The sequence below is a fragment of the Mustela nivalis genome (genome assembly GCF_964662115.1).
Source record: "Mustela nivalis genome assembly, chromosome: 5".
Lineage (NCBI taxonomy): Eukaryota > Metazoa > Chordata > Mammalia > Carnivora > Mustelidae > Mustela > Mustela nivalis.
Window position 1 is genome coordinate 15,410,968 of NC_139024.1, and position 18,827 is coordinate 15,429,794.

The window sequence follows — 18,827 nt, forward strand, 5'->3', positions numbered from 1 at the left end:
CCATCCTTCAAGCTATTTCCCACCAGGGCAAGCCTATTCTTTTTCTAGTGGCCCCTAACTCAGAAGTTCTCTCTGTCCCATGTCCTGTTGCCATCTTGGGTGATCGTAACATCATGTTGATAACAAATTGGTTACCTCATCCACTCAATGAAGAAGTTATTGACTAGCTACTACTATTGGCTACAAAACAGTGTTAAACAAAATACAACATGGAAACCAGACTTGAAAATCCCTTGACAAAACCAGCGAAGCTAAGGAAGTAAAGGCTAGGTTAGCTTATCCTGTGGCGCAGGTGATGTTAGCTTGGGTCACTTTTTTCTTTTTTTAAGATTTATTTATTTATTCGAGAGAGAAAAAGAGAGAAGAGGGAGCGCGAGTGCTCCAGCAGGGGGAGGGGCAGAGAGAGAGAGAGAGAGAGACAAGCAGACTCCTCGCTGAGCAGGGAGCTGGACGCAGGGCTCCATTTCAGGACCCTGAGATCATGACCTGAGCTGAAATCAGGATCGGATTGCTCAACTGACTAAGCCACCCAGGCGCCCCTCAAAAATGTTTCTTAAGTTGAATTAAATACTCCATAAAAGATATTTATCTCTCAGATAAGGTTATTCAGATGCAATTCCATAGGACCACAGAACTTTGTGTTTTTTTTAAATTTTTATTCATTCATTTATTTATTTTTAAAGGATTTTATTTATTTATTTGAGAGAGAGAGAGTGCAAGCATGCATAGGGGGAGGGGCAGAGGAAGAAGCCAACTCCTTGCTGAGCAGGGAGCCTGAGACGGGGCTTGATCTCCAGACCCCGGGATCATGTCCTGAGCTGAAGGCAGATGCTCAACCAACTGAGTCACCCAGGTACCCCAAGACTACAGAATTTCAAAGAACATTATCCTAAAATTATCTAGGTGGAAATATTACTAATGATAACATTAGTTTCCCTGTCTCAATGGAGTAACTCAGGTCCAGATCGGTGTCAGGGGAGAGCTTGCAATTTCTACGTGGAGTTTGTGTGGAACTGGTGGGTTTGTACAAACAATGACTCGGAGCATCCTCTGTGCAGGGGCCTGGTTCACACAGTGGGGAGAAGGGTTTGCCTCCCAGGACGGGTGCACACCTGCGTCACACTGATATTAAAGTCTGGTCTGGAGAGGTTGTTGGCCTCGTAAGACAGGACGCGAGCTCCGGGTTGAAGTTACTCTCTTCCTGCACATGTTGGAGACAGTCTCTCTGGCAGTGACATCAACAGACCCCTGCCTTTACCCGCTGATTCCCTTCCGGTTGTTGTTTAGGCTGCCATGAGCATTCTTCTGGATGGTTCCTTCCCCTCCCTGGCAGGGGGCTGGGGAGCGAGGTCTGCTCTACTTCGCTCCGTGGGCTATTGACTGGCTCATGTTGGGAGCTGCCAGCCACCATCAGGGGTCTGCACGGATGAAGGACATCTGTTCACATTTCTGCTCTCTTTTCAAAATCTGCTAAGAACTGAATCCTTCATGCTTGATTTTTTTCCTTAGAAACTATGAACATCGCCAGCTAATTTCGGGCTCCAATTCTCAGGGTGTGCGCCAGCTTCATTGGGTTCAGATGGAATTGGACGGAGTTTCTTATTGTCGATGACTTCCGTGAATTTTTTATTTTTTTAATTTTTAAAAATTTTTAAAAGATTTTATTTATTTGATGTAGAGAGAGAGAGATCACAACTAGGCAGAGCAGCAGGCAGAGAGAAAGGGGGGAAGCAGAAAGGGGCTGAGCAGAGAGCCTGATGTGGGACTCGATTCCAGGACTCTGAGATCATGACCTGAGCTGGAGGCAGAGGCTTAATTCACTGAGCCACCCAGGCACCCCTCCATGCATTTTTAAAAAAAGATTTTTATTTATTTATTTGACAGAGAGAGAGAGAGAGAGAGAGAGAGAGAGAGAAATCGCAAGTAGGCAGAGTGGCAGGCGGAGAGAGAGGGAGAAGCAGGCTCCCCGCTGAGCAGAGAGCCCAATGTGGGACTCGATCCCAGGACCCCGAGATCATGACCCAAGACCAAGGCAGAGGCTTACTCCACTGAGCCACCCAGGCACCCAGACTTTTGTGCATTTAAATGGGAACCCACAGTGGTGGTGAACAGGGCTTTTTTGGGGGGACATCACTGTGTTTTCCTCCTCAGATCTGTGTGTTCCAACCAGCCGCTTGGAACCCTCTAATTTTTTTTTTTAAAAACAGGGGAATCCCAAACCACTTCCCAATTAGCATATTGTCGCTTGCAGCCCGCCCCTAGCTCACTGGGCGGAGGAGCAGCGGGGCCTCGGGGGCTGGAATGCTACAAGTGAAATGGTATTTTCGTGCGCGCTCTGCTGGTTCCAGCAGGCCCTGAAGCATGTCCCGCATTGCACACTTTCTTCTTGGTCACACTGGCCACCGCTCCATCTGTCACTCTGGCCTCACTGAGTTCAGATCTGTCAGAAGCCAGCACCCACCCCAGCTCCGTCTTTCCTGCCAGCCTAGCTCCTCCCCGCTCCCGCCCTCCCCCTTCAAACCCCATCCCTCCTCTTCAGTCACCTCCTGTCTCTGTGGCTGGTTCCAGCTTCCAGTCGCAGCTTGCTTGACGCTTCAGAAATGGCCCCCAACCTTCCTTGCTTCCCGACACCCTAAGTATCTGGCCCTTCCGTGGGTGTTTTCTGTTCCTCTGTGGTTTGGGGCTGATGTTTCTGTGTGTCCGTTGCTTCTGTTTCTGCATATTTACAGTCGGGTCAATTCTCTTTCTAATGGTGAGCGAGGAGGCATGAATAATTCAAAAATAATTTGCATTTGTCTCTGGAACGCATTTCTGTACTGACGCTCTGTATTTGGGGGGGTGTCTGATACTCTGGGAATTCACATGTCAAATTTGGTCACGAGGCAAAGTATAAAATGCCTAGAGAGGAGTGGGGGAGTTATTCAGCATTTTTTCCCTCCGGCCCCAGAAATATTCTTTGGCTCTCAACTCTGTGATGAAGTTGGAAAGCATCACTCCTCGCATCGTTGGCTTGTTCTGGACCGAGGAGAGCCTTTCCAGTCCCTTCAGGGTGTCTGTTCAGCTCTTTGTCTGGTACACACTGTCTCTGTCAAGGGGGGAGGTAATCAAGAGGCTGACTTGGAGGAAAATGATTAGGGCCCAAAGAATTATCTGGGGAAGAAAAATTCCTTAATTGCATGACTTTGCCAAATGAACATTCATTAAATATATCAGCTTCTCAGTGTGCACGCTGAATTTAAGGGGTCTGATCGTTTTTGAAAAATTGTCCTTGCAATCCTTATTGTAAGATACGTCAGCAACGTGATGCGTGACTGACAACATTTACTGGCTTTAAACGACCAGGGTCCTTTCACATAAAAATAGAGATGCCCTCACAGGGCTGAGTAAGCATTTGACCTTCAGGGTGGTGTGCTGGGGAAAGGTTTGCGGCCCTAACCCACCATAAGAAATATTTCAAGTTAGCTGATTTGTTACATAAACACTCCAACCTCAGACTCAGTCTGGGCAATGATGTCCCCCTCCTCTGGGCTCTGCCCTGCCAAGACGGAGGGGCCGTGGGCTTTCTTCAGAACGCAGCTGCCTATAGTCTCCTACTATCCTGCGATGAAATAGGGTTTTTCTGCAAGGTTTTATTTGCAAAGCATTTCAGGAGACAAAAATGTAAACCTGGGTTCTTGCTTGTCCACTGAGCCTTCTTAAGGGTCTGTGTCTGGGAGCCTTGGAGCCCAGAGAGGCCGGAGCTGGATAAGGCAGGGAGGAAATTTGTGAAAAAACATCTAATTGGCTCTGAAGAGGTATGAGGAATTGAGACGGTGTCGTGATGATGCCTAGCATCAAGGCCGGGAGACTGATGGTTGTAAATGTGTCCTCATTCTTTCGGTGACCATTTCTTGTTCTTTCTCTCTCTCTCTCTCTCTCTTTTTTTTTTTAATATTTTATTTATTTGACAGATGGAGATCATAAGCAAGCAGAGAGGCAGGCAGAGAGAGAGGGGGAAGCAGCCTCCCTGCTGAGCAGAGAGCCCGATGCGGCTTGATCCCAGGACCCTGAGATCATGACCTGAGCCAAAGACAGGCTTAACCCACTGAGCCACCCAGGTGCCCCTCAGTGAGCATTTCTTTAGCTCTGTCTATCTGTTTGACATCATGTTAGGCACAACGGTGATACAAAAGTGGATTTGGGGTTGATTTTTTAAACTTCAGTATGCAGGAGAAAAAGTCAGTGAACTTGTCAAAAGAGAGATTCCCGGGATTCCAGAGAGACCAATTTATTAGATCTAAATGGAGATGGGGAGCTGCATTTTTTTTTAAAAAAAGATTTTATTTATTTATTTGATAGAGATCACAAGTAGGCAGAGAGGCAGGTGGGGTGAGGGGTGGTAAGCAGGCTCCCTGCTGAGCAGAGAGCCCATTCGGGACTCGATTCCAGGACCCTGGGATCATGACCTGAACCAAAGGCAGAGGCTTTAAACCACTGAGCCACCCAGGTGCCCTGGGTGCATTTTTAGCAAATATCTCAGGTAACTCAAAGGCAAATAGTCCTGGGATCAGTTTAAAAACAAAACAAAACAAAACACCTATAAAACTAGCCTAAATGCTTGGGAGTCTCTTAATTGCCCAGAGAGGATTTATTTCTATGTTCAATGAGCTCATATGCACTTAGCTTACCTTGAATACACCAGATGTAGCCAAGTCACGGTGCTGCTCCACGAAAATGACAGCTGAAATGACACACCCATAGCCTGGAACTCTGGAAAGCAACGCTAGGTCAGGAGGCTGTACTTTGGACCTGGGGATGGTGCCTTCCCCAGAGCTTAGGCAGCAGAGGGGAACGGGATTTCCATGACCTGGGATGCCTTCCTGCAATGGTAAGGCTGAGATCACAGGAAGAATTTCATTCCTTTTTTTTTTTCTCATGCCAAAGGCTCAATGATGTGGTCCCACTCTATCAGGAATTTTCTCCATGCTTTTTGGTTCGTGACATCCACCTTCGGTCCTCTATAGAACGAGCATCTTGCTTTGGTCTGCAGGAAGGCCTGGCGGTGATCATTAAGAATGGCTCTTTGGATAATCTCTGGATCTATGGTTATCCTAATGCATGCTCAGAACAGGATGGATTTGTAGTTCACACCGCACAAACAGCTGCCCAGTAGGGGGACACTGGCTCTTCAGCTCTGTTCCATCTCTAACCACCAGTGGTATCTGCCTAGGGTTCTGGGCACTGGCTTGCTCTCAGGAAATTTATGGCCTCTAGCAAAAGTGTTGCCCATCTCTTGTTGGATAAGGGCTTGAAGGCAAACTAAACCTAATTGACCAACAGCTAAATCTGAACATGAAAGCCTTCCTTTAAAAGTGGTTCTTTGTGTGATGTGGGGTCTCAGGGCGATCCACTGAGGCCATGAAATCTGCCCCATGATTTCTGAAACTTTTCTTTCCCTGAAACTTTTGACATTTATATATCTCTATATTTTCTCATGACATGAACCGAGACCTTTCGAATTCCTCCAGTGGTGTTAGGGTCTGACACCAATTCTCCTACACCGCTTGGCTGGGTTTCCTAGGACTCAATTCAGTTCAGTTCTGACACCGCTACATGGAGTTAGTGGGGACTCCACATGTGGAGGGTCCCCAACAAGACGGCCTCTGTCCCCACTTTCAACGCCATCCTCAGGTGGGCTGACACATGTTCAACAAACGGATGGGTGAATTCGCTCAGAAAATACTTACTGATCAATACTACCCTCTTGTCCACTATTCTGGGGGTTGGGGATACAGTGGGGGAATGCCCCAACATGAACCCTTCAGCCACGGAAAGGGTAAGTACGTTGATTTCCTTTTCCCACATGGACACAGCACTCTGGACTTTCCAGAGTTTCTTTTTTATCTTCTGAGTTAGGCTTCTTTTCTATTGCCTGCCTGTGCTACTCCAGAATCAAAATCTTAAGATTCAGAGCAGGGCTCCTGCTGGAGGGAGCAGGGACCCTCGGGAATGACCGGGGGCACAAGTGCGGACATGCCAACATCTGAGAGCGGTGCAAAGCTGCCACAGAAGCAGGATTTAGGCTGCTAGAATTCCATTAGAACCTTTTTTTGAGCCTGGGATCCCAATCCCAGTGTGGTGAAATCTGTGCACCACTTCGTGGAATGACGTTTTTAAATGCCACGTATGAGTTTAAAGCAAGCCAATGTGAAGGTACCATGTGATTATGAAACTACTGTAAGGTAATCACATTGGATGGTAGAGATGTATGTGTGTATGGTAACGAGGTAGTGGCTGGTGTAATGGCTGTTGTGTTGAGGTCGTGACGAGCATCAGTGCTACTCTGAATCTCGGCAGACAGTGGAATGTCATATTAAAAATACCAGACACAGATACTGTTTTACTGCTGTGGTCTGTTGCCAGCATTCAACAGCAACTGGACGCCACCGCTACATTACAGGTAGAGGTTAGTAAAAACAAAGATGGTGCCTTTCCCCCTTCAAGTTCAAGGACTTCGGAATTCTAGTCTGTTCCCCCTTGTCTGAAGTGTAGCTATAGAAGACCTTTTTTTTTTTTTTTTTTTTAAAGATTTTATTTATTTGTTTGACAGAGACCAGAAGTAGGCAGAGAGGCAGTCAGAACGAGGAGGAAGCAGGCTCCCTGCTGAGCAGAGAGCCTGATGTGGGGCTCGATCCCAGGACCCTGGGATCTGACCTGAGCCGAAGGCAGAGGCTTTAACCCACTGAGCCACCCAGGTGCCCCTATAGAAGAGCTTTTTGGGGAGGGGGCTGATCAATCTGTCTAATAGAGTTCAAGGAACCACACAGTTTACTAACCAACTAGTCTACCACAGTAGTTCACTTCTTCAATGGCTATTTTTTATAGGTTCTTAACAAATCGTACAAAAATGCACTTATTATCAGTTAACTTGTAGCCCCATGCATGCACACATTTATAGAAAAGCAATGGATGAATATGGGTCTGCAGATTTTTCTGGAATAAATAAGGTAAGTTTCAATATACCCTTTTATTGGAATGTGTACATTATAAAAAAACAAACACACCTGGGTAATGTTAGACCTGAGGATTCTTTTTAAATATCTCATGTGAAGAATACTCATATACTGTTCTAAGGGGGTCCGCACACTCTAGTTAAAACAGACAACCCCGGAAATAGAAGAATAAAAAGAACGGCGACAATGGGTTGGCTAAGTGCCTGGGGGCTACTCTCCTGAGCCAGCCGTGGTCTCTCCCTTTTATCACTGAGTCCCGGGGGTGTGTTCCCCTGGGAGCTCTCACAGGCTTCTTCTGGTCTGGGTCTTGATCTCTGTAAGAGTGGCTGCTACAGGAACTCGAGCAGGGAGGAAGGCAGCCCACTTGTCGGGGTTGGGGGGGTGGTTCACCAGGGCCCCACTGCCATTTTGGGGCGGTCCGTGGTTTCTCACATCTCAATTGTAGAGGCAGAGAGAGATCAGATCTTTCCCAAGAAATCTTCTTGGGAAGAGTTCTTACTTAAAACGACCGTGTCAAAGGTGGTACGGTTTCTTTTCCTTAGGCCTTGGCCTCAGAAGACAACGGTAGATAAATGAGCTCTTCCCTGTAAAGAAGGCCTCAGGTCATTGAGTTGACAAGCCCGTTAATGAACCTGCCGAAGACCTTTCTTATCAGCGAAGGCTCCTCCTCCCTCGGCAGGAGTGTATTATAGCAGATTAGTAAGTAGTAGAAAACGAAGCCATCAGAGCATGCCGGCCACACAATGGGAAAATAGTTTGGGGGGCCCAGCAACACCTGGCCGTGGTTATCCGGCCATTCATCACGAGCATTTGAAAAGCTCTTCCACATTTGTGTTTGGGTTGCTTTTATTTTTTTCTTTTTGGTGAACTGGCCAACTGCCTGGTGAAAGGAGATAAGGGAAGAAGTCTCTGGTCTAAAGCCCTTGGAAGGTAGATTTCTAGGGCGCCTGGGTGGCTCAGTCGGTTAAGCGACTGCCTTTGGCTCAGGTCATGTTCCTGGAGTCCCAGGATCGAGTCCCACCTTGGGCTCCTGGCTCCACGGGGAGTCTGCCTCTCCCTCTCTCTCAAATGGATAAATAAAATTAAAAAAAAAAAAAAAAAAAGATTTCTTAAAAACCTTTTTTCGAATAACAGAAGGCAACTGCTTAAAAAATGAACTTGAAAATGAACTCCTGAGCAAGACTGCTTCCTGAAGGCATCACATAGAGAACAAGTTTATTGTGGACCCTCCAAACCTTCAAAGTGTTAGGTAGTTGATGCTATGTTTGGAGAAGGGGGACTCCCAGATTGCGGACGGGGAGGAGGAGCACCACACACACTCTTCAGGACCACCAGGCTAAATCGTTCTTGAGACACAGTCTTGGTGTGGGGAGGCTTTTTTGTTATTTTTAAAAATTTATTGCTTAGTTTTTAAGATTTTATTTATTTATTTATTTGAGAGAGAGAGAGTGAGACAGTATAAGTAGGGGGAGCACTGGAGGGAGAGGGAGAAGCAGACTTCCCGCTGAGCAGGGAGCCCGATGTGGGGGTCGATCCCAAGATCGTGAGATCATGACCTGAGCCGAAGGCAGACACTTAACTGAGTCACCCAGGCACCCCGGGGCTTTCTAGTTATTAAGCTATGTTTTGGAACACACTGAATTGTGCATAAAGACACATTATGGGCAGAGCAACTGTGGAGCAGGGTCACTGAAGGGGGCAGCGCAAGAGGATGCAGGAAAGAGCCCACGTCAAGGTCTCCTGCAGGATGTGCCTGCAGGACGTTTAGGATATTTATGGTGACTACTTTCCTTACACTGCTGAGAGGACAATCCCTTCTTGTTTGCTCCTGAATCCTTGGTTTTGTCTTAACGTTGATATAATTTTATGTTATTGTAGGAAGACATGGAATCAAAAAAAGGTCAGCAACTCCCGGGAAGAGGGTCCAAGCCATAGAACATTCTTTCCTACTAAGGAAGGGTTGGACCAATGGACAAACACTTGCCAAACACCTGACCTTTAAGAGTCTCCTTCCTTTGCCTATGGGCCTTGGGGGAGCTTAACGGCCACTGAGATTCATTCACTGGGGGAAGAAACGCATCAACCCATTAGTTTTTAGGTAAGTGATGCCAAGTTTACTGGCGCTGAAAACAGTTCTAGATATAAAATGCACTTTGTTTTCCAGGGTATTACCACTCTCCGGCAGTCAGAAGATTTCACAACGGGCCAGATATTTCTGTGTGTGAGCGAGTGTGTGCCTGAGCGTGTGTGTGATTTCTTTCTTGTTCGGTTTCCAAAGCCCTGGCTGTATTCACAGTCTTCCAGAAGATCTGTGTCAGGTCACAACCCCAGTGTGAACCGTTACCTCTAGAGAGCAGAGTTTTATCTGGCATGGAAAACTCACTGGTGGGTTTTCTAGACACATGTTTATTTGCAGTTCAAAGACAAAATAGAAAACTCCAGAGTGGAAAATGCTACCTTTTAGTTCACACTCTTTTAATCCCTCTGTCCCCATAAAATAAACTTTCTGAAGTGTAAGCAGTGGGAAATAATGTAAACTCTGCAGAAACGGAAAATAAATTAGTTTCTTTCAAACTCGGTGGAGGTCCTTTTACCGGACAGTGAGCTTGGTTGCACACAGAATTTGGTCTTGAACAAAGAATAAATCTTTGGCCTATTTCCCCATTGCTCCCGCGTTGCGTAAGAGGCGTATTTCAAATTCACTTTCTTCTCCAGTGGCAGCAAAAAGGCAAAGAGTAGTCTGTTTCGTGAGCCTGGAAGACAAAAACATGTTTCCGGGGGTTTAAGAACAGCTTTTTACCCTGTGGTGTTAAACTGTTACTAGGGCTCTAAAAAGCTGGAAACGGAAAGAAAATTCGATAGCCAATAAGGGATTCTCTTCACAAGACAAGGCCGGGATCCCTGTCTGGAGTCTTTTTACTTAAGAGCCGCGGAGAAGCCCAGGGTGTGCGACCGAGACCACGCACACCGCAGGCAGCGAGCCGAGCCCTGAGAAGATCAGGCAGAAATTCCGAAATTCTAAATTTGGGCTCTGCAGTCTCTAGGATCCTGCTGAGTGAGAACGCTCGGGATTTTAGAGATTTTAGATTAGGAATCCTGTCGCCTTGGATTTCGGTTTCTCCTATGGTTGCCGCAGAAAGCGAGGTCAGAAAAATGCATTTAGGGCACAAATGGAAGGGAGAAGGTCTGGACCTTCAAAAACACCTTACTGATGTTGAAGGTTTCTTGTTTCCTCTCAAAGAATCTTAAAACTCCGATGCGGCCGGAACCTGCCATCTGCTTGAAGGAAAAATGGTCTAACTACATTTTACAAAGAATAAACACACACCCGAGTTCCAGAAAACACACGGTCACCACGGCAGCAGGGACTGAAAAGGCGGGTGTTGGGCCTTTACTCTGAATGTACGCATGGAGGAGTCGATCTGTGGGGCCAGGAGTTCACACTGGGCGGGCGGGAGAACAGCGCGTCGGCCTCCCACCGACGCGGGAAGGCTCTGGAGCCGGAAAGGATGCTGGCTTAGCTTCAGAACTCAAGACAGTGACGAAGACAGGACACCGGGAACTCGGGATACTTCCCGAGCATCTGATTCAAGTCAGGGAAGTGCACAGAAAACAGACGCCCGGCAAGCATAATCATCATTAACAAAAACATATTTTTTGCGGTGAGGCAGGGAGGTGTTTGCCTGGTGTGCACGGCCCCTCCTTCCTTCCCCCCTTAGAGAGGTGGCTGGTCTCATTCAGTGGCTCTGAGTCTCCCTGACCTGAGGCTCCGCGAGGCCTGTGCTTCGTGGACTGGAAATAACCCAGGGAAGGCGAGTCTGGGAGGACCTTCCACACCTGTAAGTGCTAAAGACCAGCTGATTAGCCGCGTGACCTTAGTATCCAGTGGTTTAGTGTTTAAAGGGGCCTAGAGTATGTGGTCCCAGGTCTTAAGAAAAGGCAGACTGTTGGCGGAAGTACAAAACGTCTGAATACAGATTTTACGAATTGGAAAAGCAATCGCTATGGTGAGAATTTAAAAAGGAATCGGCTGTTCATTGTTACCCAGTTATTCAGGGAAAAAAACAATTTCAGAATTTTACGAAGACAGAACATATGAAACATTCTATCTTGGTATGGGACTGATAAGAAACCAAAGCATTTCCAAACAAGTTTCTTCTTCTTTTTTGGGGGGGTGGGGTGGGGGAGGGGGTGAGTGAGCGAGAGAGAGTGTGCGAGTGGGCGGAGGGAGAGAGGGAGAGAGAATGTTAACCAGGCTCCACACCCAGCGTGAGGCCCAACTCGGGGCTCGATCTCACGACCCTGAGATCATCACCTGAGCCCAAATCTGGTCGGACGCTTAACTGATTGAACCACCCAGGCATCTCCAAAAAAGTTTCTTTAAAAGGGAGTTAAGAACTTCCCACCTATTAAGCTTCAAAATATTCCATTTTAGTTCGACAGATGTCAGTGAGATGGTAAAGATGGCATCGCTGAATCCGTCTTCACCATCTTTTATTTAAGTGGCCTGGGCTTCCAACTGTGTACTCCAAGGATGGCCCGGGATGACACACTCACTAACCTCTTTCTTGGAGCATAATCATGATCAGTGGTTTTTGAGTGGTTCCTTGAAAAGATAGTCTCTGTGAGCCTTGACTGTTGTTTGTAAGTGACATATCACTGAATCCGACTCCAGAAACGTACATTGCATTGTATGTCCCCTAAATAAAAGTTGAATAAAAAAAAAAAAAAAAGGACCCAAAGCACAGAGCCCAGGTGCTACCCTCGGGAGCCCCGAAACCTTGTGGTTTATGGACTGGGGATGACAAACCCTGCCCAGAGAGGGCTGCGGCAGCAACCGCACTCAAGATGCATTTATGATTATTTAATATCATCGAACATTTCTGCTCTGAAGGTAGCTCTTTAGGGAGAAATGAGCAGGTATGACACTCTTTTTTGCTTGTGCTATTCTAGAAAAAACCTTCTTGGTCAATAACAAACATCTAGACGAGGGCTAGAGTCAGTCTGATGCTGGACTCTAGTCAACCACACCCGGGGACAGAGGGGGTACGTGAATTCTTCAGGAAATCTACCGGACTTTATAGTGTCTGCCTGGAGCCCGCTGCGACTCAGCTATAGGGTGAGGGTTCAGAATGAGATACCAAAAGGGAGGGGAAAAATCCAGTCCGAGTCAGTCACCTTCAAACAAAAGACTAAAGAGTATCGTGGCAGGGTCCAATCCATTGGGACAAACGATGTATTTTAATTAGTTGCGTCTGGTGCCATGGAGGAGAAGGAATCGGGCCCCTCTTCTGACAACAGTGAAGGCACCACAGGGGACCCCGGAAAGGAGCAAGAGCTCAACTCTGGGGACTTTTTAGCATCTCCTGTTTATATGGAGCCCCAAGCCATTTCCTAGAGGGTGAGGTGAGCAGGAGAGCAGAGGGCGGGGACGGAGAGTAACAGTCGGCAGCAGACGTCAGTCGTCCACGGGGCAGACGGCAGCAGGGGCCACGGAGAGTAGTGAGAGTGCACTTCCAGCTGAGTGCACGGAAAGATCTGGAGTCCGACCGCCACGGGAGCAGAGCAACCAACCAGACATTTATTTCCTCTTCCGATGCCCAAATCTGTCTCAGTTGACTGTCATCTGAACGTTCACATTTTTATATTTTGTACTTTTTTTTTTTTTTTAAATTTTTGGGGAAGTGGATGAATCTTTTTTTTTTTTTTTTTAAGATTTTATTTATTTATTTGACAGAGAGAAATTACAAGTACACTGAGAGGCAGGCAGAGAGAGAGAGAAGGAAGCAGGCTCCCCGCTGAGCGGGACTCGATCCCAGGACCGTGAGATCATGACCTGAGCCAAAGGCAGCGGCTTAACCCACTGAGCCACCCAGGCGCCCCTATATTTTGTACTTTTAACAGCCACAGGCCTTCAATGTCGGTAGAGGTGGTCCCTGACTGATGTGTGCATGAGGGCACAGGAAACAGAGAGGCTGTCTGTGGGGTCATTATATTGAGGAGTCCCGGGGGCGCCTGGGTAGCTCAGTCGCTAACCCCTCAGCTCATGATCCTCAGGTCCTGGGATCAAGTCCCGCATCAGGCTTCTTGCTCACTGGGGTGTTTGCTTCTCTCTCTGCCTCTGTCTCTCCCCCTGCTTCTGCTCTTTTGCTCTTTCTCTCATATAAATAAAATCTTAAAACAAAACAAAACAAAACAAAACAAAACAAAACAAAACAACAGAAACAACAACAAAGAGTCCCCGAGAAAAAATGTTTGCTTTGTGCGGTGGTGTTCTTCCGTGACACCAGATCTTTTTCGGGGGTGCAAGAAAGGGTCAACTGATGATGTTTGAACCACTGCCCAGCGAGCCTAGAAATGGCATTGGGCAGCTCACGAGAGGAGGCTTGGAGGAGTGAGTGGGAAGGGAAAACAACATTCAGTGAGAGACAGCCCTGTTATAAAAGAGCTTGGACAAAGTCATCGCTTTTAATGCCCAAATAACTGTCTTTTGTTAGAAAAAAAAAATCACCCGATGACCCCCAAATTACAGGTCTGCTCAAATAACTGGTTGGCATCTTCTAGAACAGGCCAAAGTTCCCTTGCCTGTAAGTTTGGCTTGGCTGTAAGGACCGGGTGAGTGAGTGAGCAGATCCCGGAGGAGCCTGGGCCTTCAGGTCTATCAGCTGTGCCGCAGGAGCATGCTGCTGGCCTCCCCGGGCCAGAGTTTTCGTGGCACCGAAATAAAACTGCTCACCTCGCTGGGCTGATGCCAGCATGACATGCGACAGGGACGGTGAAGCGACTGGTGCCAGCCATAGGAGGAGTGGCGGGGCGGAGCAGGGGAAAGAGCCCTGTGGGTCCTGTGGGTCGGGGCCACTGCTCGGCTGCCAGCTCTCAGCACGCAGGGGAAGCGCCTGCCTCCAGGGGGCGCTGTGACCACCCAGGCGAGGGGGTTAGCACCCTGCTGGGCACGCCAAGGCGATCTGCACAGGCCAAGCTCCTGGCTTCCAACCCTTGCTCGAGCTTTCAGTAAACCCCGAGGGAACACAAGCCTAAGGATCTAAGTGTCCATGACAGCAAAGTGACGGACGTGTCCCTGGGCGTTACCTGAGTCTTAACTGCAATGATGAAGGCATAATTGGGTTTTTAGCACCTTCTTGGAGGACAGATGAAAACGGACCCCAAGGGTGGGAAGTACTGTCCGTGAGAGACGAAGGGCGACACACACTTGTTCTGGGGAGAAGTGACACACGGCAGCGGCAGGGCATGACGGGTTCTGGACGCGAAACACACACTGCCACCCGAAGGCCGAACGACCCCATCATCCAGGCTCCCGTCCACAGGCTTCCTGGGTACATCAGTCCCCCTGGGTTCCTTTGGTGGAGTTTTCTTTTTCCGAACTGACACCGATGTGAACTGTGGTTGTGGTTTGAAGTGAACACAGCCCCCGCTCCTCGGGGACAAACACATCCAGTCACCACCGAACACCACACGCCGACCCCAGACGCCTCCGCACCTGGGGTTAAGGTGACTTCACAGAGGCCCGGTCGCCACCTTTCTCGTCACAGCCTAGCTCTTCGGCGTCTGTTAGGAACGAAGACTCACACAAGAAGAAAGCCACGTCCCCACGCTGACTCCTGCGGGAATTCCGTCTGCCTGGCTCCGGGCCAGCACTCAGGCAACCGGAGAAAACGGTCTTCAGGTCAAGTCAGCCCGTCAGGCAGGCCCGCGGGGTGCCAGCAGCGGGGAGGGGTGCCGGGCTCGGGAACAGCGACAGGAGCGAGCGCGGAGACTGCACAGGGGCCGTCTGGGAAAAGGAATGTGGCTTGAGAACACGGGGAGGACACCTTTGATGTATGGGATGAAGAAAAGCAGCCTCGAGCCTTGACAACGGCTGAGGGGAGTCTTCCAGGCGGCCCGGCCCGGGAGGCTGGCCGTTTCTCTTCAGGAAGGGAAGCGAGGACAGGAGCCGGCAGGTGTGGCGGCAGGACCGAGGGGGAGACAGGAGTAAGACTAGGGACCCCCCCCACTGCTCAGGGCTGCCTACGGAAGCTCCAGGTTGAGCCCAGTCCCCTTAGGCTGTGTGGACCCTGAGAGGTCAAGGGGTCTCATTTCGGCTGCTCTGTCCTTCCTATGGCTCACTGGGCCCTCTGCGGTAGAGGACCTGTCCTGTCTCCATGTGTCTGTCTGGTGGTATAAGAGCCGAGGGTCCCTGTCAGGTCCACGCTGAGTGTGACATGTTAGATTGTCCCCGACTAGACAGGCCGAAGTCCTGACCTCCAGGACTGAAGCCGGCAAAGGTCTCTGTAGATGTCACTGAGTGAAGAGGCGGTCAGTGAGGTGGGCCTTGATGCCATGTGACAGGAGCCCCCGCGGGAAGACAGAGCGACACGCAGGGAGTAGGCCTCGGCCGCGCAGGTGGAGACGGAGCAGTGTGGCTTCAGCGGAGGGATGTCGAGGGTTACTGGCAGCTTCCAGGAGGGAAAAGAGGCCAGCGTGGACTCTCCCAGAGTCCAGAGGGGGCAGGACTAGGCTGACACCTTGACTCCGGATGTCTAGCCTCCAAGAACACGGGAGAAACCACTCCTGTTGTTCTGAGCTGTCCTGACGTGCGACGTGGTGACAACAGCCCCACAGGGAAGGAATGCACCCCGATTCCTCCATCAGGGGAGTCTGCCTCTGTGCCGAGAGAGGGGTGGTCGGAAGCTTGAGTTCGGCTTTTATTTTTTTTTATTTATTTATTTATTTTTTTAAAGATTTTATTTATTTATTTGACAGAGAGAGATCACAAGTAGGTAGAGAGGCAGGCAGAGAGAGAGGAAGGGAAGCAGGCTCCCTGCTGAGCAGAGAGCCCGATGCGGGACTCGATCCCAGGACCCTGAGATCATGACCTGAGCCGAAGGCAGCGGCTTAACCCACTGAGCCACCCAGGCGCCCTTGAGTTCGGCTTTTAAAATGACCACAGACACAGCAGTCTCCGTGGGGCGGATTTGCCTTCCTCGGCTTTGGCTATGCCCAGACGGTGCGGCCTGGAGCACACGGGCCTCCAGACCCGGGGTCAGAAGGTCAACAGCAGCCTAGGGCTCTGTCATGCACCTACGCCTATGTCACTGCCCTCACAGGCACTTCCTCACGCAGCCAGAGTCATTTTATCATCTTCATCACATGCGGAAGGGCGAGGGCAGGACAATAGGGTATTTTGAGAGACGGAGAGGGAAGGAGCACACGCGTCAGCTTCGATTCTGACACTCTGTTCTGGCGACTCTGTCACTAGCAGCCGTGGCGGGTAAGCTCGGACTGCGCCTCAGTGTCAATGAAACCCGAGCCCGTGAGAGCCGCGCCCATGAGAGCACGTCATACCCGGGGTGCGGTGCTGTCCCTGGTCGCAGGCGTCGCTGTGGGCTGCGACGGGGGTGGTGGGCCACGTGAGTAAGGGCGGGCACTCTGCCAGCTTTAATTCTGGAAACATTCTTTTTATGAGTTTACAGTGTTCTTTTTTTTTTTTTTTTTTTTTTAAGATTTTATATATTTATTTGAGACAGAGAGAAAGCAAGAGACAGAGCATGAGCGGAGGGAGAGGGAGAGGCACACTCCCCGCTGAGCAGGGAGCCCAACTCGGGGCTTGATCCCAGCGCCCTGGGATCGTGACCTGAGCTGAAGGCAGATGCTTAACTGACTGAGCCACCCAGGTGCCCCTATAAGGTTCCTTTTTTTGTGGCAAGAGATGCCTTCAACAAATCTATACCCAGAGGGGACATAATGTGACTTGTGCTGCAAAGGAGCCCATCTAACTGCATACCCACCTCTAGGAGTGGCCCAAGCCGCAGCCTCTTATTACGCAGGAATTCACAGTAACCAAGTCAGGAAACGACCTATCAGACCGCGTTTTGTAGTACATACTAGAAAACCCAAACAAAATAAAACTAAAAAGTATTTGGGGGTGGGGGAGAAAAAGCCAGTAGAAGGCACAGCAGCCTACCTGAGTCAGGTCCTGCAGAAGCTGGGTTCATTTAGAACAAGCCTTTAACTTGCTCGGTTTCTGTATCAAGATCTATATCATAGAAGCACGGCCGGGTCGGCAGTCCTGGCATGGTGCTCATCTAGGGGGAAAAAAGAAAACACGCTCTCTTAGCAGATGCTGCAAAGCGATCACTCCAAACACGAACACGGAATGGCCAGAATTCCCTATGTGACTCAACGCGGCCGCCCTACCTTTAGGTTCCATACGCCTGTACTCTTTTTTTTTTTTTTTAAGATTTTATTTATTTTTTTGACAGACAGAGATCACAAGTAGGCAGAGCAGCAGGCAGAGAGGGGAAGGCAGGCTCCGTGCTAAGCAGAGAGCCCGATGCGGGGCTCCATCCCAGGACCCTGAGATCATGACCTGAGCCGAAGGCAGAGGCTTTAACCCACTGAGCCATCCAGGCGCCTGCACCTGTACTCTTTAAATTCGCCACCTGCTATTTCAATCTTTGTTCAGGAAATGGAATAGAAGAGGCAGATGTCCGCCTCCTGGAAACAGAGACCATTTCCCTCCCGCCACGGCCACACAGCACATCTCTGCGATGCTGATTTCCAAACCCTTTCTTTCTAAATCACATCCTTAAAAAAGTTGAGCCCCTTCAGATGAAGGGGCCGGTGGGAGAGGGTGAACCAAACAACAGCTTCCTCCTCACCCCAAGACACGTTTTTATAAAACCTACAACTCGTGGAGGGCAGCAGGGAAACCTAAGACCAGTAACTGAGGTTTACGACACACCAGACGCTGGGCCAAGTTTCCCTTTTTTGACTCTTCCAACAACCATGTGAGGTAGGCACTTTCCTTATTTCCATGCCACGAGGAAGGAGGCCAAGGTTTACAGAGGCTAAGCCACTTGTCCAAGGTCACAGGTGATAAGCCACAAAATGAGAAACTGGACTCCAGGCCCATAATAACCTCAGATGACTCACTGAGCCACCACCATGGCCGCCGGACCACTCTGTGGGTTTGTGGGTTTTACACGGCTGAGTTAAGTCCCTGGCCACGCTGAGAAGTAGGTACTGATTTCGGCCCCACTTTCTGGAGAAGACAGAGGGCATTCAGGCACAAAGGCAGGGGCTCGGGGACACCCAGCACGTCAGTGGGGGACACAGGATTAAACCCAGGCCCCGGCTCCTCGAAGCTTTGCCTCGCTCTGTCCAGATCAGGGTTTAGCGAAGTTTGTCTCTGCCCCCTTGCACCAGAAACCCTTGGCATCCTGGGGAAAACTGCTGACTCCCTGGGTGACTCACACACTAAAACACGGACAAGGACCTAGATTGTGAGGCTCCTGATGATCTACTCCTTATTATTTCAGTTTTTCCTACTATGCTTTAATATTGCACTTTTCACAGCAAGGATGCTCGGAAAGCAGCGCTACACCGCAGTCCTGTGGAGGAGACACCTGGGACTGTGCTTGGCTTTGCTCTTTGAGGATGATGTGCTGTGCCCTGCAAAACTCTTGCCCGTCCTGGCCGGAGACCATTCTAGTGAGCCGAGGCTGTGTAACAGCCAGCACTTACAGCTCCACAGTCCGCCCACGTCTTCCCGCCTGGCAACGAGCTCAGCTCTCTCACTTGCTTGGGCACTGACTTGGCATCTCCCCCTCTGCCATGCACCACGCCGTACACCCCCTGTCCGTGATGCTGCCAGCCTCTTGCTGCTCATACACGGGTCTGTGGACCAGAAGCATCGACATCACTGGGAGTCTCTTTGAAACCTCATATCTCAGAACCTGTCTCAGGCTAGCTGAATCAGAATCTGCAACACTCCTGTGATGCATGTGCATGTAACCATTCGAGAAGCATCGCTTGGACAACGTGGCCAGGGAGGCC

The 18,827-nt window shown here is 49.5% G+C and overlaps 1 protein-coding gene across 1 annotated transcript in view; it reads right to left on the bottom strand.

Moving 5' to 3' along the window:
* Window positions 1–9,378: 9,378 nt before the first annotated feature.
* The window catches only part of MTHFD1L (methylenetetrahydrofolate dehydrogenase (NADP+ dependent) 1 like), a 182,838-nt gene continuing 173,389 nt past the window's right edge, over window positions 9,379–18,827 (bottom strand). Inside the window, exons 27-28 of the mRNA XM_082730105.1 lie at window positions 16,954–17,074; window positions 9,379–9,745 (exon numbers count right to left, since the gene is read on the bottom strand). Coding sequence (XP_082586231.1) covers window positions 16,985–17,074 — 90 coding nt within the window. The 3' untranslated portion in view covers window positions 9,379–9,745; window positions 16,954–16,984. The remainder of the gene's footprint in view (window positions 9,746–16,953; window positions 17,075–18,827) is intronic.